This window comes from Blennius ocellaris (assembly GCF_963422515.1).
Source record: "Blennius ocellaris genome assembly, chromosome: 5".
Taxonomy (NCBI): domain Eukaryota; kingdom Metazoa; phylum Chordata; class Actinopteri; order Blenniiformes; family Blenniidae; genus Blennius; species Blennius ocellaris.
This window is the reverse complement of record NC_137654.1, coordinates 17381802-17405473: the sequence shown is the minus strand read 5'-3', so window position 1 is coordinate 17405473 and position 23672 is coordinate 17381802. Positions and strand designations below refer to the sequence as shown.

At 40.0% G+C, this 23672-nt stretch overlaps 1 protein-coding gene across 2 annotated transcripts in view; it reads right to left on the bottom strand.

The window, feature by feature from the left end:
- The window catches only part of atp9a (ATPase phospholipid transporting 9A), a 31662-nt gene extending 8777 nt beyond the window's left edge, over positions 1 to 22885 (bottom strand). For both annotated transcript variants that reach the window (XM_080496811.1, XM_080496812.1), the window contains exons 1-19: positions 22741 to 22885; positions 19937 to 20081; positions 16877 to 16990; positions 16617 to 16725; positions 14844 to 14902; positions 13903 to 13954; positions 12897 to 12991; positions 12037 to 12117; positions 11217 to 11292; positions 10694 to 10770; positions 10174 to 10334; positions 9943 to 10085; positions 9114 to 9226; positions 8170 to 8379; positions 4029 to 4190; positions 3459 to 3551; positions 3294 to 3377; positions 2225 to 2395; positions 1596 to 1694 (exon numbers count right to left, since the gene is read on the bottom strand). In XM_080496811.1, coding sequence (XP_080352937.1) covers positions 1596 to 1694; positions 2225 to 2395; positions 3294 to 3377; positions 3459 to 3551; positions 4029 to 4190; positions 8170 to 8379; positions 9114 to 9226; positions 9943 to 10085; positions 10174 to 10334; positions 10694 to 10770; positions 11217 to 11292; positions 12037 to 12117; positions 12897 to 12991; positions 13903 to 13954; positions 14844 to 14902; positions 16617 to 16725; positions 16877 to 16990; positions 19937 to 20081; positions 22741 to 22808 — 2112 coding nt within the window. In that variant the 5' untranslated portion in view covers positions 22809 to 22885. The remainder of the gene's footprint in view (positions 1 to 1595; positions 1695 to 2224; positions 2396 to 3293; positions 3378 to 3458; positions 3552 to 4028; positions 4191 to 8169; positions 8380 to 9113; positions 9227 to 9942; positions 10086 to 10173; positions 10335 to 10693; positions 10771 to 11216; positions 11293 to 12036; positions 12118 to 12896; positions 12992 to 13902; positions 13955 to 14843; positions 14903 to 16616; positions 16726 to 16876; positions 16991 to 19936; positions 20082 to 22740) is intronic.
- Between the last annotated feature and the right edge of the window lie 787 nt (positions 22886 to 23672).

Here is a 23672-nt window from a genome sequence, read left to right as displayed (position 1 = left end):
AAACCGGTTTATTCAAAGCTTTTTTTTTTTAAGTGTGTTTTGTAATGCACATACTTCATAAATTATACATTAAATTGTGTCTAAATTGTATATATTTCTATAAGAAGTTGTAAAAACCAGTCAGCACTACAGTGCTGTAATGTCATGTGTTATTTGCAACAAAGGTTGCTGAACATGTGTGTACACTCAGTGTGTACATTGAATTATGGGTACTGCGGTTAAATATGATATCGGCTTTTCATATTTGATGTGTATAAATGAGAATCAGAAGTGTCATGCTTTGTCATTATTAAAACAACTACTAACAATCCAACACAAGCAGTTTTGCAAAACCTGTGTGATTATCATGAAATTGTTGTTGATAGTTTGAAAGAAAGTGGAAGAAATTAGGTTACAAGTTGGAGTTAATGTGGGATGGCAGTTCTAACCACTGCCTTCTGCTTTGTCTTTCTAGAGATGGAACTGCAAAAACTCCCTTGTGAGGAAGATCAACTCCCTTTAAAACATGGGTCATATTTTAACTTAATTAGAGAGAAAAGATAAAAAGTAAACTTTCTCAGCATGTGAAATTGAAACTTGCCTACACAGTATGCAACACTGTACCATCGCAGATTATTTGACTGCACATTGAATTAAACTGTTGTTATTTGATATCGATTAAATCAGGAAAAATAATCTCACTGGGAAAATGAAACAAATTGTGATTGTTTCCCACAATTTCCTTGAAGAAATTAAATAACATTTATATAAGAAATTATATTTATGATGGAAATTTTCATCTTAAGCTTATTGTTGCTTATTGTGCTATTGTACAATATAAATGGAAAAGAGGGAAGCAGGAAAATATACTGCGTAAAGAGTTTCCTCACAATTGCGTGGGGTTCAAATATAGACTAAGAAATCCTCCAAAAATGCTGCCCTGACAAGGCACTGTGTGAATCTGTCAACAGGAGCTGTGCTCTGGTACAAATATCCTTCTACCACTGAAGATTCATACGTCAATCCAGATCAGGCCATTGGTGGCCACCAGGAAACTAATCCAGATGTATGTGTTGCAGGCCCAGTCAGCACTCCCCCCCGTCCGCCGGGACGGAGGTTTTCAAGCCGTGCCAACCATTGTTATTCTCTTCCAGTAACCGCAGTTGTACGCAAGTTTTAACCTTCCTACATGGCATGCTCTCCTTCTGCTCTGGCACGGCTCCAGAGGGGAAGGCAGAGGGGGACTATCAAAGTGGGGAGGGAGGCGAAAACCTGCAAAACAAATTAGGAAGTGAACCCTCTGCGTGTTCCCTCTGGGAGTGGTTCAACTGGTTTCTCCTCTCGGTTTTGAGCGAAGGCCTGTTTGTTCTCTTGACAGTGGTTTCGGATGCTTGGGCTGGTGGGAGGTGATTTATTCAGCTGCGGACGCTGGTCTGGTTTTGCGTGCGTAGCTCTGCGGGGCGGCATGACCACCAGCTAATGGGCTCTGGTTGCGGAGCATGGATGGCCCGTGAGGCTGACAGGGTCAGGAGAGTGTCGCTAACTGGGATTAGCTATGTTATCAAATGAATTTTTATCCACTTCAAAAAGAAGATGAGACTCGGCATTTCACTTACGGGTCTAAAGATGTGGATGTCCTGGTTGCGGGTGATCAGATGGGCGTTTTTAGCTGTGCATGTTGCAGTTTCAAGTTTGTCTCCTGTCAGCATCCAAACCTGACCATAAACCAAAAAAACAAACATGGGCATACATTTTTGAGGTAAACTTATTTATGGGCATATTTATCAATTCATGCATTCACATTCAATAGGATTTATTTAATTTGCACTGTCGGATTTCACTGCATGTTTTACAACTAAATCAATTTTCTATTAAAGATAATCTATAGCACATGTATTTATCAATAAAGATGAACTTGCACTATTTAATATCAAAGACACATCAGTGACTTGATCAAACAACTTAATTACAAAAAGTATGTTCTGTTAGAAACAACTTCATAAAGAGTTATGGTACTGCTTTATGCTCAAATTAATAATACGTATGAAAAGTTCTGCGATGTTTAAAAAAAAATTTAAGTTAAAGAGAATCTACAAAGAGGAAAGTGAATTATGTTATATATATTAGCCACATGGACATGAAAAACATGTGTTTTGTTTATATATTTTGGTGTTTTCGTCGTTTCTCTAAAATTTCTCTAAAATTTCTCTGAAGTCAACATTATGCTGATCTCCCCTTCTCAGACCTTAATGCCTGCGTTGCGTAGGATCTCCAGGGTGGGCCTGACATCAGTTTGGAGCTGGTCCTCCACCCCAGTCAGACACAACAGCTCCATCTCCATCTCCAGACTCTCAATCACTGTCGCCACCTTCAGAGAGCGGTCATGGACACTGAGCTTGGCCTGGACGTAACGTGCCTGGGAAATTGCAAAAAGATGGGAATATTGTGAGTGGGAGAGTTTAGAATTGCTATGAAGAAAGAAAGATTAGAGGGCCAAACGAAGGGAGCGAGCCGGGAAAAGAAGATAATATCACTGTGGTCACATAAATGAGGAAAATTGTGCAGCGGTGAGATATCATGCTATCTGCGTGCGCATTTGTCAAGGAATCCAAATTTTAATAAGATAACCTTGCTGGTTTCCTAGCAAGCTTCGTCCTACAATGCTTTAAAATACAAAACTGACGAAATCAATGGGTCAACACCCATCTTTACTGCTCGGGCTTCAGGGCAGTTTGCGAGTGAGATAAAGCAAAAACAATCTGAGTGTGAGTCATACAGGAACACAAACTCTGTGTGTGACTCAGTTGATGACTCACTGCTGCCCACCAGCTCTGCTCACTCAATTATACACTTCAGTAATGGGCCCGGGGCGAACAACTGCAGGGGAGACGGCCCTGCCCAGCTCAAACAATGAGTGGGGCCTGGTCTGTGTGGTCTGTGTTTGTGTGTCTGTGTGGGAGGGCGGGGCTGGAAGGGCTGGAAGGGCTGGGGGGGGGGGGGGGGGGGGGGGTCAGAGGTTACTCCAATTACTTTCTTTGACATTTTGAAATACAGAACATGTCATCCCAAACTATCAATCCACAGTTGTACGTTTTGTTGCATGTGACCCAATTCTGAGATCTATTGAGCCGTTTCATGTTCACCAGCTTACAACTTTACTGAAAAGAGGCGAAAAACAACGAATGTTTGATGCTGCATGTGAACTTATGTATACACTTCAACAACTTAACTGTATATCTGAGGTTATATCTGAAACTCAGCGCATAGCTTAGCTTTGATATCCATGTGGGTGAAACTCCAGAGCTGTTGCCTACCTCAAAATCTTGATATTGTTCCTCTGTGAGAGACTTCTTGGAGACCACAAGTACCCTCAGACCTTCTCTTGCCATGTTTCCACACTACAAAAACAGCGGTTTCAAGCAGGTTGGCAAATCTCTTCATATTTGAGTTACTGGGATTAAATCAGTGTCAATACGTGCCTCCTCCTCCAGCCAATCATTGTACTGGACGATGCCTGCCATCACCACATCAGCACCCTTCATGTAGAACGTGATCTCTCCCGTCGATTCATCCTACAAAACAGTTACACTTACAGTTTATCAAAGGTAAAAGCACAAAAAGTAAATGTCATTACACAATGAAAACACACAACTCTGCATATATCCAGTACATAGATACATAAGTGAAGAGATGCATGCAGTGTGATTACACGTTGCCTAGAAATACTTGACTTATTTGGATTTTCACAAGCGGTTTATAAAAACATACTTTCAAATCACAAAGTCCATTATACGAATCCCAGGCTTCCTGAGTTATATTCTGGCCAATATAAATAGAGTTAGTCACCAGATTTAGTCAGAGGTTATGAGGTGTGTTTTTTTTCTCAGACAATCTGCTTGAACTGTAATCTGTTTTTCTTGTCTAAACCAAGCAGGAATAAAACATCCTAGCAACCAATCCTGACTCTGAGGAATCAGGGGAATCGAGTAACACAATACAAGCTACAGCAAAGAGAAAGGACAAAGAAAAATTGTTATTTGGACACTTACTCGCACTATAATGCCCATCCTCTTGCTCTCATAGGTGAAGGGAAATATCTGAAGGATGGTGAAGTTCAGTATTTGTCCAGTAGGGGTCCGCAGCTGCATGGAGGACTGGTCTCTCCCCACCAGTGTGAGGCCCACGCTCTCAGTCCACTGCACCAGCGACACCTATCAACAACAGAGTGTAAAAGGGTCTCATGTGTGGCCAATCAAACACAACTTCAGCACTGAATAAGTGCCAAAGAAACTTGATCATCTGAGAGATTATGTTGTTTTTATAAAATCATAAAGTATGCCTATAATTCAGGAATTTACAGGAGAAAAAAAAAATGAAAGTAAAACCATTAAGTCAATTATGTTGGTCCATTACTAAAGCTGAAGACAGTGAAGGCCACTCTGAGGCAGAGAGAGCAGTACGCTGAGAGCACAGTGACTGTTTTAATCAATAGTTCCAGCATTTTCAGCACTTAAGACTATTGATTGATAAACTGGGAGGACGTCCATTTTTCAAGTGAAAATAATGTTCTGCTCAATTGTTTCTTAAGGACACAACTTCCATCAATACAATAGCAAAATGTGGAAAAGAAGGGGAATAACATTGCCCAATAACTTTCAGACAAGCAGCCAAAACAGAGCCTTGATTCATCCTTGATCTTCAGACAGGACAAACAGCAGAGGAGGGCAGAAAAATACAGACTTGTCCATGTTCCAACACTTGATTTAGAAGCACAAATTTTGTGGTTACAAAATTACTTATTTTGGAAATGTGTGCGCATTTAGTCCGACAAAGCCCGTAAACCATAAGGTTTGTCATCCAGGTTGGGAAATATGAAGATTGCGCTTAGTCACAGTCTCGAAAGTTTCACTGAAGAAGAATTCTTGGACCTGGTCTGCACCGCAGCGGCGGCAGCAGCACCTTATAATAGCAGCATCTGGCTTGGCTGCTCATTTTAAACTGAGCTGGACAAAGCTGTAGGCAGCGAGTTTGACTCACAAACACCTCATGGCTGATGAGTACTCTTATCAGTTTGATTCACATCTTCAACTGGTCAGACACAACATTATAACCACTTGTCCCATTTACTAAGGCCCACGAGACAAACTGTGTATTTAACATGGCTCTACAAATCAGCAGGAATCTCTGCAGCAGTTTGAACTACAGTAGCTTATCTGTAGCTTTTTAACTTGTTTGCAGTGGACTTTGGTCTTAATCTTTGATTTGTTTACTCTGTGAACTCAATTTTATGTGTGTAAGAAATCATACTGTTTTGCTTTTAGTGTCTTCGCCAATCGCCTTAGTTCACTGTCAGAAAAATGCCACATGAATTAAACTACTAGTACTATCGTCATTTCCTTTATTGACACTGCAATTAACCTTTCTGATAGTTTGTTTTAGATTGTTTTACTAATGCACTTGCATTGTCACTGAAATGTGCGATTCAAATGGAGTTGCCTTGTTGATTGGATCAGCCCACACAGCCCAGCCTTCAATCTCTACAAGCATCATTGACCTTTGTCCAGTTAATTCCTTTTCCTTTATTGGACAACTCTGACAGCTGATGACCCCCGCAGACTAAGAACGCCCCACATAAGCTGCAGATTTGGAGATGCTCGTGTCCCGTCGTCGAGCCGTCACAGCTCGGCTTGTGTCTTTTCGCTTGCCCATCAAATCTAACATATTCCCCTCCATAACAGCTGTTCCATCCAATGTTGCAAGTGCTACATGATAACACCTTACCTGCCATTGGCCATGATGTTCTTGCTGATCTTAGTACAAGGTGAAGTAAATCAAATGAAAGCCACTGATATGAGATCTTTGTAACAGCACAGTGTGCCAGAAAATAATCGTATTTCCTTTGCATGTAGATAGATTTCAAAACTGTCAGTTTTGTCCAGACGCATTGGTAAAAACCATATATTCAACAGACACTCAAACTGTGCTCACAGCCAAAACCAAAACTATATTAAGACTTCCTGGAAGCTGCTACAACCTCAATCTGTTGAGGTGAAACAAAACTGATAAAGCAATTCAAGTTCTGCAACTCCAAGAGTGGAGTTTTTTTTTTTTTTTAACCTTATGGGGTTTAAAACAATAAAATGAGTCAATTTCCTATCACCAACACAAGCCGAGTTCTCTAATCATAACAACCGGTCTTGGCTTCTATTAAAATTTGCCATCAAGGGGGAAATTCAGAAGAGACCAAGTGCAATGGGCTTGGGAACATATTAAGGAAATCCGTATTTACACTGCAGGAAATGGATCAAGTCAAATTCTGGCTGCCCTCTTCCTGATGTTCAAATAATTCATACGGATCAAGGACACACGAAAGAAAGACAATCGAGATAACCTCATTATCATCATCAGAGCACAAGTCTGCTCTTATGTCTGAGCAGATGAAATGAACTGCATGTCAATTCAAAATAATCATATTATACGGATTCACCTGAGTGTGTGTGTGTGTGTGTGTGCGTGTGCGTGTGCGTGTGCGTGTGTGTGTGTGACTTTTTAATTTAGTAAAACATTAAAACCTTTTTATTACCACATGAATGGTCTGTCTGATGCAAATGGTGACCACACAAATCTAAATGTTCAATAATTGAATCAAGATAAGTACAAATGTGAGTCGGATGAACCTTTTACATTAACATAAAAGCAAACTTTTAATGTCATATACATTTAGCAGAGTGAAGGTTAACCCTTTAATGAGCACACGTTCAAACAGGAATTTCATATTTCAGACTTGGTTCCTCTTTTTGTTAATTTTCTGACATTTGTACTCTTTTTGTAGATAAAAATCTATTGGAAAGTGTAACACCAACCAATATACATACTTGATCATTTATTACTTAGAAAAACAAAAACTCTAAATATAGATGTTTTTTTTATCATTTCTGAAATATTATCAATACACTGTTGAGTACTATTATCAAACAATACTATTTGTAGAAATAGTAGAATTATGACTCACTGAATGCACTGGGTGTATGTTTGGTAATGGTACGATCTACAGTCGTCTGTCCTAATTTTATCGGCACAATTTGTACATTCAATTCTTTTTTTTATACATCAAATCAGGTGCAGTGACCAAGAGGAAAAGTGACGGTGTGGGCCAAAGCAGAACAGTGTTTCTATTTCTGTTATTAGTGTGAAGTAAGAATGTTGTACATTGTTGTGGATTTATAAATTCCCAGAAACGCAAGCAACTATTGCGTTCATCTTTCAACGTGATCATATTTCAACTATATGGACCTTGTTACACCGGATCCAAGTCCATTTCAGAATTCACAACTTGCTTTGTAAACTTTTAATGGTATGATAGTGTTTCAATTCAAAACCCAACCAGGACTGCTGAGATCAGCCTGCTTATAAACAGCTCGACATCCAGGGTAAAAAATAAAAAATAAATGTGAAACGAAAGATATTCATTAAAATATTTCGGGTGGCAAAGGAAAAAGCTATTACGAGGAACTGGGGGGGGGAATAGATACACCCACAAATGCCCAATGGTTGATGATTATTGGAGACGCCTATACAATGTACAAACTGCGACTACAAGAAGGGCAGATGGACGGTAAATGGAAAAAAAATTACTGTATACAAGACTTCAGATGGCAGAAGGACTAATGAGTAAATCTAATTGCAATCCAGATACTCCAGCAATGTTCAAGTCTTTGTTGTGTGTATATTTAAAAAAAGCCAAATATAAAGCTCAGAGGGGAAAAAAATTATTCTAAAAAAAATAAATAAGAAATAGGTTTGGAATAGTTTCTCATATCAAATAGATTCTCCAACGATAGCTCAATTTAAAAATATGCTAAGAACCCATTTTAAAAAAAGTGGACCGTGGTCACAGCTGAATTATATGTACTGGTTTTATACATTTTACAACACACCAAATTTCACTCTGAGTTCTACTTTTGGTTTTGTAAGTGAGTATTGTGTATCTTTGTGTTACTGTAACCATTTATGGTGCAAATACGCATTAATGTGACTGTATTTTGTTTGAGTTTAAAGAACAATTGTGGTGATGGTACAGTTCATATGGGTTCTAGTGTGAATTTTGAAGAGCATGGTTTTGGTGTCGGACTGAATCTTAAGTCCTTTGTGTGAGAATATGAATGAAAATAGGGGGAAGTGTTACTGTACCTCGTCTGGGCTGGACGCCTGATAAACTCTGCAAGTGTCTTCATAGTGCTGCTCAGCCTCGGCCTGGTCTGTCACACCGTTGGCCTCGTACACGGGTGTCACGTTGTGCACAAGGGCGATGGCCTTCACAGCCTCGTGAACTCTACTGCTGATGGTTTTCCGGACCTTTGTGGCCGCTGGAGCGCGGGAGGCCGGGAGGTCATGGGTGGGCTGAAGACAATTACAAGAAGACACGGTGGTGAAGGTATGCTGCAATGGAAAGAACCGTTATAACCGTCTTTTATAATAGCAGACTGCCACTGATGTCAAGGTTTTTCTAACAGAGGACAGCTGTTTTAGCATAAAGAACTAATAATCTGTCGAGGGAAGAAAGCAAAAAGCAATGAGATTGGCTAAAAAACTGTCAGGTCAAAAAAACCTTTTTTTTATATAATTCTGTCTATCATCAATAAAGAAAATAGAGATTACGATATAAAGGTCTAAATTGTATGTTTTAGTCAAGAAAGTAGCGGCATTACTAGTTTCAGTAAATGCTGTGACAGTGGCTTTTAAATATAACCAGATGTGTCAAGTAAATATGAACAATTTGCTTTTGCATTGAGGCTCCAGCTATTTTTAGAAGGCTGTGTGTTCCGGGGGTTAATGGTAGCGTCATTAAAGGAGTCCGGTCAATGCTTCGCTTGTGGGCTAATCCCGTTTCCTGCTTCACTAACCTCTGGTGTCAAGGGGGACAAAAAGTGTCATCTGAGGTCAGGAAGCATTCAACCAAACAATAATCACAAACTCATATGTTGGTTAAAACAATGCTTTGTTCTGTTTATCTGACCCTTTCCCAAGCAGTGAGAATTTCACTCCTTTTTTTTTTTTTTTTTTCTCCCCTCAAGAAGTGACTTATTTGACCCGACAAACAAATACCTTTGCTTTAACTTGATGCACGTTTTTACCTGCGTGTAGGCACTGAAAACATGGCTCTGGACTTCATCCATAGAGTCCATCCCATATGCCACAGTTCCAAGATGGAGCCGCCTGAACACCATTTCGTTCTGGGTGAGGGTTCCTGGGAATATTTATGTCAGCCTTTAAAAACACAAATCCTTTTTCTCCAAATAACTCCAGCATCCACACAATACTCTTTTCCCAGTAGAATCGGCGGAATCGTTTCTGAAATTATTTTACAAGTTTTAGGTAAATGAATCCTAACCAACAGACATTTCTGGCTTTTTCATTGACAGTGTTAACGAGCTCCCAGAAAAGACGTTTCAATTTCACATATGGCGAGTGGGAAAATAAAACCGGGAGCATTTGACACCACACACGACTTCTGTATCCTCACACTTACTTTAAAAGCATTTTCTAGTGAGTGTATCAAAAAGTCTTGAGGGGGTCTCGCTCATACATTAGCCTGACCCGCAGACCTCACGGGTCTTATCGCACTCTGGATGGGGAAATGGCTGATCATTTTATTGGCCATGAGGGCAGTAAATCTGACGTGCAACACCTCATGCCCGAGGAAGTGCACTGGTGGAGGTGCTTGGCTCTAAAGACATGTATGGATGAGAGGCTTTTTTTTTATGATTTAAGGACCCTTTAAGTAGCAGGTCTCTGGGAGCAGAAACCCCACCACAGAGCAATGCCCCCCAGGGAAGGAAACAACTAAAGTCCGTCTTAAAGGATACTTCCTTGGCAAATCTCAAGCACCATAACCTCTCATTAAAGTTCCGGACTTGCAGTGTGGAGTTGTTGGTCGCTCGACAAAGGGTTATGCAGCCTAACCTGTTTTGTCGGTTAGCAGGTAGGAGATGCGTCCAAGCTGTTCGGGTATGGTGCTCGCCCTCACCACCGTACCGGGGATTTTGGAGTCTTTCTTAATCATCCAACTGAAAACCATCTTTCCCATATCCAGATTGACACGCAAGCTGCAGGAAAGAAAATTCAATCAAATCTCTTTGGTCTGTGCACATAAATGCAATACAAGAAAATGAATGACATTAGAGAGAATCTTACCTGATGGGGACGATGTGTGAAAAGAGCAGCAGAAAGCGAAAGATCTGAAGGTACCAACGGCCGGCGAAGTGTTGGAGCGCCACCATGACCAGTGACACCACCACCAGGGCCCCAAACAGGATCTTAGTCAGACAGTTCACCTCCAGGTCGAACAAACCCACCTATATATGAACCACATGAGCCAAAAGCATGGAAAGAGTTTCATTTCCAAAACAGGTTTTAGTGATTGAACATATAAACCTTTTCTTAATGCATTAAAAACAAAAACATCTCAATTCTACTAAATGACCAAATGTGAGACACAATCACAGATGTCAAAGTCATTTTAGTTCAGTTTAGTAACATGACATTTAGTGACAGCAATTCCTTTTATGAATAAAATTTGAGTTAATTGTCTTGATTTGTTGTTGTTGTTGTTGTTGTTACACTCGACTCAGTCACTGGTTGCTGAGTGCTCAACTACAGTTTAAATGTCTGTCTGATGCGCATGTTCTCCAGGCTCTCATCCACACTACTGTACCTTGTGCCTCGGGTTTGAGGTGTTCATGACACTGCGCAGCTCCTTGCCTGTATAAATCACAACCCCCACCACTGTGCCTGAAGAGAGGGGTTAGGGTGAACAAAGACCAAAAACAATGGCCTCAGGTCAATATAATGAAGGCCCAACATAAAACATAGTATGCCAGGAAGATGTTTCCCAGACTCATAATCTTGACATGGATGATGTTTCCAAATGAAGAATGTCATTAGGAATATAGGATACAGATTTCCAAATTGCTTAATAGAGAACACATGTTGGTGTGGGTTAAAGTGGATTCAACCTCCTGCAGAAGAAGCACACTCTCTTCTCTGGTGTGTATGGTTAGCTGCCCCAGAGCTGTTTGTAAATGAGCTTTTTATAAATGCTTCTTTAAGCTTATGTTTGGTTAGATAAGTCATCAGACAGTTACAAAGGAGGCAACGCTTCAGTGCAGGGAAGCCTGATCCTGGTTACTTCCTGCACAGTCACCGGTTAATGGGAGGAGCAACAATCACATATTTACCAGAGGCAATAACAGTGCTGGCCCACAGAGTGTTCTCAATGCTGAGGCTTTCATTAACCGGCGGGTCGCCGTCTTCCTGTAACGGTGGACACAACATGTAGACAGAAAGTGGTCACAACAGTCCTGGTGGGTTTCTGGGTACAGCTGAATGTGTAAATCTCACAAATGGCTAATGTCACAGTTGCAAAGCATTCTGGGACTCTTCAACTGACAGAAATGGTATTCGAGGCGACGGTAAACCTACATATGCATCCGATCACTTCGTTCAGTGTGCACGTGAATGGGATAATCTGATATCTTCAAGGACCAAAATCCAAACCAAAAAAGTGATAATGCAAACTAAGTGACTGATTTTAACATTAAATAAATATTATAATTGCCATCATAAGTTCATTGGGACCCCAACTCTGTTGGTTTTTCACATATATACTGTATATGATGCATTTTGATGGGCATTTACATGGAAGATCATTATTGTAACATTTGATTATGTCATAAAAAAAAGTTTTTTGTAGACTAACCTTGGAGTCAAATATAAGAAGTTTATTATCAAGATACATTGTATTTATCATGGCCCTTGTTCGTGTGTCCCCAACCTCATAACCTGAATATAAGTATCCTCATTTCCTTTAGAGATGATTGGACAGACCTGGGACACCAGGGTGTGACACGTGACAGCATTGCCAATGATCACACCCACTTTTTGTTGGTTTGGGTCTTTGAGCACACAGACAACGACACTCTAACCATATTAAATGTACAAAAATGTCTATCTGAAAGGTTGTTTGAATCCTGAAGAAAAGGTGATATGAGCACTTACCCTGGTGAATGTTCCAATAAAGTTATGGATATCAATGTTTGGTTCCTCGGCATACACATAGGATCGGATCTGGAGAAGGTCCTGGGACATAACGACAGCATAAATCAGAATCACACCGACATCCTAAAAGAATACTTTTTAATTCCCTCGGTTTTTTTCTTTGATTGATGACACAAAATAGGGAAAGAAATTGCCTTTTTTGTGTCAAAGAGTTGGAAAATTCTCTTGGGGTCTTGTCGAGTTTATTGACAAACTGTGAAGTGACAGATCTGTATGTCTTGTACGACAGTTAAATACATTTAGCCCCACATGACTCTAAAGCAAGACGCTTGTGTGGAAGTCGTTGTAATTTATTGCTGGTTTAGATCATCGGAGTGCCTTTACTGTCGGTGATGTATGATTCTTCATAAAGATCCCAGAAAATTATGAAAATAAGTCACCCCAAAAATTTTTTTCAATTTTCCAAATGAATGACCAAAGTCTGCACATTTTTAGCATGATGGCAAGTAACCAAAAAGTCAAATTATTAATCAGTAAATCTATGGTTTCATTTTTGTGTGCATTAACAGTTAAATATATCAAAAACATAACATTTTAGAACAACACCGCCGATAAGAATATTTCTCGTTATCAAATTATTGGATTGATGGATTACTGCATAATAATCTATCAAATTTAGGACACACATTGCTTACTCTGTACAAACATGTAATAAATGATGGCGACTGAATGCAAACATTCTATTTTGCAATGGAATAGATGAAATATTAATTTAGTTCATTGAACAGACCCGGACACATAACAGCAGTGAAAACACACACTTCTTTCTAAGTGTTCTCGGTGTGTATTCAGTGGCTCACAGTGGCAGTGGGCAGTCTCTGCGTACAGGCCACTGGGAGGCGTAATTTCCAGTCTGTCTCTCCATCCAATTGGTCAGTGCGCAGGAAACAGGAGCCTGGGAAGGAGAGAGACAGATGAAAGCACATCCACCCCTAGGGGGCAACAATACATAGGCTTTAAATCAAAGACAGGACTTCTTATCTTATATACTTGATGACGGTGTTATCTGTGCTAATGTGCTGAAGAAGGAACGTCACTTTTGAAATCACAAGTGGAAATGAATGCAATGGTGCGGCTGCGAGACTGTTTTAGTCTGGTTTCAGAGAGGAACAGAGACTTCTTGAAATGACACTGAGTGGCGTTTTACAGCAAAGCTGAGGGGATCCACAAGAGCCCATCCCCCACCAGCCTGCATGCGTCATCCTGCCCAAAACTCCCAATCCTGGCCTAGGCCCTTCATAATTGACCTAATGGCCTCCACATGGAAGAGAGATAACCAAGCACTATTTCCAGTAAAACAAAGTTGTTGTTTTTACTTCCCCCCCCCAACAGGAAGACGAAACAACAATAAGCATCCAGCTTTTCCTATAGTCACATTTGGCTGGATGTGCAGCGACTTTGTGAGTTGTTGTTTTTAAAATGAACAAAGCAAGGCAATTCACCAAGTGTGTGCATGTAATCACAGTCCTAATCCCTATTTGATTATTCAGATGAGGCATCCTCCTCTGATATCTTTGCATTTTAAGTTTTGATTTTCCTTTTCATTATCTTCTCATTTGAAAGACAAAATTTGTGACTGACAAAGACGGCGGGAGCACATGATCCAGGTCCAGTAGCTGCAACCATACCACACTTGTGTTTGATAATTTACTAGTGGACCGAGCTACAATTTATACATGGTAGAGCTTCCTGTCCAGGCTCAGGGACTAATCCCTGTACCTCACCGCCTTTTTAAACAAGTCATTTCCCCAAGCCAGGCAGCCAGCCTGTTGTGGATGTGTGGATGAATGACCAGCAGATGTTTACCATTTCTTTCGGAGGTCCTTAGAAAGATCATGTCAGCAGGAACACGCTGGTTCTAAAAAGAAAGGCAGAAAGAAAAACATGACTTCAACTTCACTTCCTGATCCTGCTGCTTTCGTCCTCCTTCCTTTGCTCTTTCACTGTAGATAAGCAGGTTTTTAGCTTTTTATGTGCCACTTAGTCAAAATATTCATCATCCTGTTGCAGCCCGCTCAGTCTGACTTGACACACTCCTCAATTATTTATTCACATGTCCCTCAAAAACTTGACTGGCCATGAATTACCAATTGTTAAGTAGTTCTGTGTTTTAAAGAAATGTTCCCAACAGCTCATAAAATGTAGTGTTGGTTTAAAAATCCCAACTCCTGGTTTCCCCTCCTCTGATGAGTTCACGTCTCTGAAATGCAACTCGCATAACTCTTAATCACTCGGTCATATCAGGAAAATGTGTAGGATAACATGTGTGACCTTTCCATCAGCTGCACTGAAATGAGTGATTCAGAAAGACGCCCTCAGCTGGAAACTGAAGACAGAAGTCACTTCTCATATTTCATGAACAAAGACCTCAGAGAATCGAGTCGGGCCACGAGGGAAAACACAGTAGACGCCACCAGACAACTCAAACTTAATGATATTAAACTGCACACTATAAACAGAATATCAAGATTTTAGCTGAAACTCCCACTTCGATTGAATTTGTGTTTAGGATCCAATTAAAGGCATTTTGAGTTCACATCTGTTGTGCATGTATTGAGTCTGACAGGCTGAAGCCCAGCATTGATCACAAGATTACAAAATCTTTACTAACTCCTTTCACCTCAGTCACCAGTGGAGCACAGGAGATTAACAACCCCCTCATTATTTGCCGTCATGTAAATGGTACCTCAATAGTCCTAAAAAAGAAAAACTATTCACAGATGTGGATGAAACAATCCTCCACAAACCTTTTCCACAATTATGAGATCGCCGACCTGAATGCCGCTGCTTTTAACCTTCACTGTGCCTGAAAGATAAAACATTTTGTAGTTAACAAAGCGTTTAGTGAGTCGGTACATGAAGTGACGAGTTACATGGAGCTTAAAGTTCCCGGTGATGTACAAACCACTGCAACTGAGAGAAGGAATACAATTTAAGTTAAGGTTTGTACATAAACATGGGACAAGTAAATGCATTTTGAAGAGCGCAGGAATATCTTTTAAAAGAACCAACAAAATTAAAACTCACAGTTACCATAGACTTAACACGTTTAAAGTAGTTCACCGATTTCCGGCTGACTAAAAACTGTGTGCATTTCAAATCAATACATCGCTATAACCGAGAACAAAACCAGTACATTTTGAAGCGACCATGCTCATCATGTGTAATGAATGCCTTTTAAATCTGTATTTAACCCCGTTGTATGTATGTAGCATTGATAGGATGGTCCAATATTTGTTTGCACCAAATCTCTTCAGACACTTCAGTGGCTGAAAGAGAACGTGTTTGTTTGTCATTTAAAGTTGCCAGTTCAACTGCTCAATAAATAAAATAAAACACATCACATAGAGTTTTGATGTCTTGAATTTACGGAATGAGTTATATCTTTAAAACTTAGGCTGTGCCTTTTAGAATTAGTTTAGTGACTTTGTCCATGAACTGCATATAGTGTCATACTGTGTGAATTAAAGTCAAATTTGAAAGTTTAACAGACTTTAGACTTTTTCATGAAGTATTTGCTAGCTCTGAACAGATTAACAAAGATGTTTGTATCTTCAAAACGTCAGTCTCAGACGAATGAAAGACGAATTCAATATATTTTAAAGTCAGTCACGTGCTTCGCAGGTTTGTAGATAAACAGATGGATTACATATAAGTTTCAAACTAATTAAAACACATTAAACTCAAATTTTTACCTAAAATACTTTTCTGATTCTAAACTATTGAAGGGTCTTTTGTGAAAACCAAACATCAATTTATTCCTCTGGCTGAACTGCTGCCTGCATGGTTGAATAGTCACTGCAGTGAATTTGGGAAAGTAATGCTCCATGCAGATTTGAAAGAATGCTGGGGGAGTTGAGCCTTTTCTCTCATTCCACTCGGAATGAACCAGCAAAATTGTTTGGAAGAGATCACTGACCCCTGAACTCTGCGGTGACCTTTGGGCTTTGCATATGTAAGACATTAAAGCACATTAATATTGCTGTGCATTAGGGCTTTGTGGGCCCTCACATCAGTGCACTGCTGCACTAATGCAAAAACATTATACACATTAAAATAGAAAGCCTGCAATCTGAAGCAACTTCCTGCTTTGATTAAAAAAATCATGAAAGAATTTAAAATGTTGATTCTTCTGAAACAAACAACTTCAACCACTTTCTACTGGAATCAAAATAAGAAGAAAAAACAGCTGACACTATAAAGCTGCTATGAACCAGTAAATATGCACGGGGGTGGCTATCATGGAGGCAACCAGTCATTGTGTTTATGGGAAAAACAAGCTGCCACATCAAAGGGGCAAAGTGATGGAAACCACAAGAGGTCCCCTGCTTTTTATTGCTGGTAGCACTTTATACCGCAGCCTCTTACGTACACTTTTACATTTCTGCTTTGAATTACCCACCATTTCCCCGAGCCCCAATAAGGTTTAACAGGGCCAGCCTCCGACAGTTCATGGATGCAGCCAAATACGCAACACATATCACCATCGACGGAGATCTGTTTGAGCTCCTAGCCGTTACCTCGCATCGACAGCTTGCTGTAAATCTGAGAGTTCACTTCTTTGTCTCGAAGGTAGCATCTTATTTCTTCGACGGCTTCTCTCATGATGGTGATAATCAAAACAAGGCCCTGGAGGGGAAAACATCGCAGTTAAACAGTGACTCTAAAGAAAGCAGGAAGCAACAAGCAATCTTTAAGTGTGCGTGTGACCGAAGAGACACTGAACGCCGGGAAATTAAATCTGGTTGAATGTAATGATTAACAGTGAAATGCCACATACCAAAGGGACCCAGTAGGTGTAGAGGGCACCTAAGCGTAATTCATCGACAAATTGAGAACAGGCCAGCAGCAAAAAGTACAAGTTGAAGAAGTACTTGAACTGATTGAACAGCACCTGAGAACACAAAACAAAGACATCGAGTGTGAACTTTTTGCTGTGTGGCATTTTATCGCACAATCTGCTACTGCTGGGAGACAGGAGCAGAGCCCCACTGGAACATACTCCTGACATTAATGTACTCCATGGAGCTTTGTAGATTTCCTTTGATTTCCAATGAAGATGAGAGTTAAAGAAAAGAACAGGAAAGGAAAGAATGACATAAAATGGGATATTTCAGCCATAACCATATAAATATCCACAATAAAATAGCCTTTAATTGACTTTGCTCCAAGAAAGGATACAAAAACAGAATAGAACAACATTAAAAACAAGAAACCAGAGTAGAAGATAACAAAATACAAAATAGGTGAATATAAGAAAAAGGGACTCGTGATTGACAATAATGGAATAGAATAATATAGATTAGAATAAAAGTGTATCAAATAGAATAGTGATTTATTGTCATGCTCTAAGACACGAGGCAGAAAAGAACAGAAAACAATAAGTGGAAAAGCAAAAAGAATATAATGACCACAAAAGAGATTAGTGCAGAATAGAAACAGAGAATAGAACAGAATTCTGCTTTACAGACTACATCCACCCACAGCAGTAACCACCAGTGATTCCTTGAAAAGAATCCACAAAGTAACAGAGAAACACTCTGTAAGTAGTTTAATACTGGTAAACAGAACCGTGAAGTTTGTAGGTTGAGGTTTGTATATGAAGCAATTTGAAGATTTCAAGTTGGGTTTGAACAATTTTTACATTTGTTTAGATATCCTTCAAGGACCAACGCCAACCCAAAACAATAATCCAGCACCCAATTATTATTTGACCAGTATGCAAATACTTCTCGAGTCAACTATTTTGAATATTGTCCCCATTTCAACTACAACAACAAATCTGACACAAAGACGGTATAATTTGTTAGGCCGACACATCTTTTCTTGAATCAACAGATATGGGTGAACACGCAAACAACATCCAGTAGCCTCATCCCTAAAATTAGCACACATACAACAGCTTTGGTCAATTTCATTACCACCAGTGTGTGAGATTACAACCAGGGTGGGAAGACCTGCGTCCACACATCACCCTTTAATGCCCTCACTGAAACTACTGCTGGGTGGGAAAGGAAGAGCAAGGAACTCCTCATGGAAACAAACGTTCCCAATATGTTCCGGACAGAAAGATTTTCTTCAAATAAAGCAATGTAAATAAAAAGCATCTCCATTTGCAATGCAAAAAGTCTTTGCTCTTGTCTTTTGCTCTCCAAACAAATTTCAGACTCCATAAACAAAAACAAAAAAAAGCCTTAAGAAAACGGCATGCCTTCAAAACAAATACATATGTAAATGCGGCAATCAAAAACACACAGATGAGAAATCCCGTCTGTCACATTTATAACCTTCTAATAATGTGAATGCAGTGTTAATGATGTGATGCAAAGAGGTGAAGAGCCGTCACTTTGTACAAATGTGGCACAGAATTGACAACTTTGGTACAGATGTGTTTGCTGCATGACTGAGGAGAGGGTCTCCAGACTGCAGCTTCGATGAAGTGTTGCAGGCCTGCAGTGATCAGCATCAGTCAAAAGTGGTTCGAGAAACTACACCAGTGACCCGTGGGCAGCCAAGTCTCAATGAGGAGAGTGTAGGGCGGCCTGTGTGTGTCCGATCCAACGGACGAGTGACCGCTGTTCAATCTGCAGCAGAGCCTCTGATAGAAGAGTGTACAAAGCAGTCATGCTGCATCGAGGACATACAACAGTGACTCCAGGGGGGATTTTTTTTTTCCCCCTGAAGACTCTCTTTACATGACAGCGATCAACTGGAAACGGCATAATTAGTCCTATTCACAGCAGAAAAGTTTCAGATTCAGAATTGAATGGTTGTAGGTGGTGCGGTTTTTGTAATGCAACCACACACAGAAAACATACAAGCTCTTTCTTAGAAAGTTGAGACCAAGAGCAAGCCTACTGAGCATGTTGCAATTGTCAGGAAATCCGTCTCCGAATGGTGAGAAGGAGAAACATTCTTCTTGAAGATTTGTTGTTGACTGTGACCATAGTGTGCATGTACAGAACTCTGCATTTCAGAAAAGTTATACTTATCTTTGTGACATGTGCGCATCTCATTTTTTTTATTTTTTAGATGTTTAAAAGCCAAACACATTCGAAATAATCATAATATAATGGCTGATTGGACGTTAATAGAACGTTGTTTGGGGTCAGAGCGAATTGAGACTATAAAATACTGCGTTTTGATAAAACTTCAGATACAAAACACATGTAAAGCTGAAAGGATGAGTCCATAAAATAATACTAATTAACAATTATTTTGATTTAATGTTTTATCTTTTTATTGAGACACTACTGTTCCCGAACTAAATTTTATCTTAGTTAAAGTGAGCTTGTTTAGCAAAACCCAGCAATCTATAGATCTCTTTGGACTCTGATGAATTCACATGAGAACGAACTGGCATGCCAGTCTTAAGAGAAAATGCTTTGTGTCACCTATTGGTGTGATCCACAGGTAGTCACTAATATAAACATGAATATGTCAGCTAGAGTTCAATGTTGCATTCATATTCACAGCTTTCTTAGAATTTAGCCTCCATATTCGCATTATATGGCTCCGAAGTGACCCATGTAGTAACAATAGTATTGTCATAGATACACGTTGAGCTGCCATAATACCCTCCTACCTACACTGTCTCAAGCACCAACTGTTTCAGCAGTTTCAGTGTTCTAAAAGGGGTGGTGTATGTGAAGGGTTAATGACCTAATTTAAGACCTTAACCAAACGTTACTCCTGAAAACATTGCCAGACTCGTGTGTTATTATTCTCCGGACAATGTGTGTAGCATGTGAACAAGAGAGTCAAGGCCAGACGGTGAAGAAGTGGGTGTTTGTTGTTGAACAGAGAAAAGGTGAAGTGGTGACCTTTGACTGACACTCACCCCGGGCAGGAAGGTGAAGAAGTTGTACTTCTGGTTGTTAATGACATTCCTGGGGTACCTCTGCTCCCTCTTTTCTGGGTGGCCGAGCCACACGGTACGGGGACGGAAGTCCCCCATGCCACAGCATCTTGACCATGGGCAGCACCTGAAAGAAAGATTAAGAGGTTAAGAGTCTTGGGGGGGGGGGGGGGGGGGGGGATACACGGTTTATCTATTTGGTTGTCAAGCAAAAGAAAGAAAATACTTTTTTTTTTCTCAACAGAAAAAAGTCTAAAACCTCGAAAAACACTCCGTGTTGTGGTACTTTTAATGATTTTCCAGCCACGTATCTTTGTTAATGTGTTGCTTATTACTGCCACAAATCAACAGAAGAAGGATGTGAGCTGACAGTCCATGACTGAAGAGTGAGAAGAGATCATGCCCCGCAAAACAAACATTAACTTTATCTGAAACCAGAAGACGCCTCCCTTTGAGCTATCACATCAGGAGGGTGGTTTTACATTTGGACTCTTCACAAAGATATAAAACAACAACCGGGAAAATAGTGTGACTTTTACAGCCTGTTTAGCATGTGACAACAACAGTTGGCTCACGTAAAAATAATACAAAAAACAGGACAACTTTTCTACAATAAAAGACTGTCACGCAATAACTCAAACTACCAACCAAAAAATAATCAACCACATGGCTAAACTCCAACCAGGGCTCCCTCCCTCCCCAGGGCTGATAAGTAATCTGCTTTGGAAGCAGGGTTATTTTGTTTAACTTGTTCTATGGCAGCTCAAATTCTTGATCATGTTTAGTTAGATAAACAAACAAATGAATGTTACATTATTACTAAAAGACCTCACACTAAACATGAAGGACATATTTTTTGTTGAATAATTGACGATTAGACTGACAAAGAAAGAAATCTAAGCAAGTATTTGATGACTCCAGCTTCCAATATGCAGATTATAAAGTTTTCTGCCATCCCTAAACATATTTTACAGAAAAAGCAACACAATTTTGGGTGCATGTCAGTCTCTAGGAAGGACCCGGTGACATTTTTCATTTGCTCTGACATTTTAATGACCGAACAAAGTAAAATATTGAGTAGAGGTGTTGACAATGTAAAGATCCACTTTTTTAAAGGCACACATACACTGGAAGTATGTGGATGTTCCATTGTTTTTTTTTTACAGGGGCTGGCACCATAAAAAGTCAACTTGAACAATAGATTTGGCTAGTTTTTACGTTTCCTGCTGCAACCAGGATTTCAAACCTGATAAATGACATTTAAGAGCAAGACTTTGCGCTACCGGCAAAAGTATTGATCAAGACAATTAATTCACAAAAAGGAAATAGAGGCCCACTGAAACCTTAGCATTCTTTTTCAAATCTCAAGATTTGAATTAAAACAAGAGAAGATTTAGTCATTTCCAATAGGTTTTTTTGTGTTTATACACAGAAATGTTGTATTATAGCTTATTTTGTGAGTATTATGGTTTACCCACCCATCGTAACTCTGCTGTTGACACTACCAAAGTGCTACTGATAAGAAACAAGCAAACAGACCTACATTTGTGAAGATAGTATTGTGAAAATAACTTGCAAACTGACACCACAATGACAAAGGAAATGACACTAGACTCTGGAAGATCAAACACTGCTCTCTCGCTCGCCACATACACAGCAAGGAAGTAGAGAAGAAGAAGAAGAGCTTCAAATGTATTGGGTTCAATATATTAGCTGGACTACTAACACCTGACACAGAGTGACGAAGGCCCAGTATGGGCTGTACGTCCTCAGTAGGCCGAAACAAGCTCACTTCCTTCATCCCCTGCTGATTCATTTCTGTTGGTGTCTCTGATATAGAGTCTATGGACCTTCTGCTTCTGAAATTTCAGTTTTCCTTGGTAAAGGAAACTTGTGTTAACCACATTTGACTATGCTATCAACAGTAGATATTCTGGAAGTAGACTAAATAAAAGGCCTTTACAAAATGAGTAACGTCTCTTTGCATAGTTTAGTTCCTCTGGTAATGACGAAGTAACTTTAGTGGACCTCGAAGTTGCCCATCCTTGTTTTATCATCTACATTACTTCCTTATTAATACTGATCTTGTTTGCTTTAATGCCTGCAGCGAAATACTTACATGGTCTTCTTAGGAAAAGGTGGTTCTGCCTCACTATGTAATGAAGTCAGACAGGTGTGATGAGTGTGTAATCCTTTGCTGATTAGAGCAGCATTTCCGTGTTATCACAGCATATTTACAGCTCAGAGTCTTTATTACGAGGTGTGACATCATGTGAGTGGGCACTAACTGCATGTCAGCACTGTCTCCATCACCACGTATAAAGGCCGATCTCATTGTTCACCTGTCAAAAAAGGAACCTCGCATAGCCTCACAGGGTCGGCTTGTGAAATTCGAACACTGGGCTATTGGATTTTCTGGAGTGTTCAGCTCTTTTCATTCAGAGAGCTCAAGTCATCCGAGCAAATATTGACAAGGGCGTCTATTGCACTTGTTCCAGCGGCGCCCCGGAACGAGCATAACGCAGTCAGCTAGCTCTTAGCCGCTCCTAAGCTACACTGAACATCATGTTTATAAACATTTATTCCTCCTTTACTCGTTATTTATCCGTCTGAGCCGGTAATTTTCTCCACAAAAACACCCCACCCGCTACGCTTCTTCTTCTTCTTCTTTTTTTTAAACAATGTCGTCCCGCGTCTGTAAACAATTCACCGTCTACAGTGACAGAACATAAAGGACGAACACAACAAACAGGTTAACAGCACGCCGGTGGCCATTAGCGCCTTACCCGTTCCTGTGTTTACTGTCGTGTCTCTTCGGCCTCCTCACGGGCTGCAGGGGGATATTGTCGATCATTCCGGCTGCCCCCCGGTTCCGATCTGAAGGCGCAGTCACAGCCTGGCTCTGTAGCGGGTCTGGGGCGGGGGCTTCCTCCGAGCTGTCACTCACCGAGCACGGTTCAACACAGCGCCGGGACCGACTCACCGCTCCACACCTAGCATCATCATCGTCATCGTCATCATCACCATCATCATCATCATCATTATCATCGTCCTCAATAATAATAATAATAACAATAATAATAATAATAATAAATAGTGATGCCGTGTCTATGCATGTAATTAATAGAGCATGCAATTGGTCAAGAGTTAAACAAAGGGAAAGAATTTTAAAAAGCCGATACTTCTTCCAACTGCTTTTTCAACACATTTCGTGAGAACATACATATCAAAAAGCATATTATTAGTTTTTATGAACTTTTTTGTTGAGTAAGATAATTATTACATGATTAATTTACCCGAGGAAACAATTAGAGTGAATATAGCACCATCTCTACTGCATGACTGCTTTTTCTTTATTTATATATACTGTGGTGCATGCAGTATTTTATGCATTTTCATTCTCCTCGTATCATTCCATGTGCATGCATGGACTAAATATACGATTTATTTATTTTTTAACAATGAGTGTTAAGACAATTCTGATGATCATCAATACATCCATCATCTATACTGATTTATCCTGTTCAGGGTCCTGGGGCACCGTAGCCACTCTCAGCCTACACAGGAGAACATGCCAACTCCACACAGGAAGGCCCTGGTCTGTATTTTAACCTTGGCAATTTCGCTGTGGGACTAGTGGGCTATCAACTTTGCCACAGTGAGGTCCCAGGCTACTTACAGGTGATAATAAATACCAGAAACATGAAAAGTTATACTG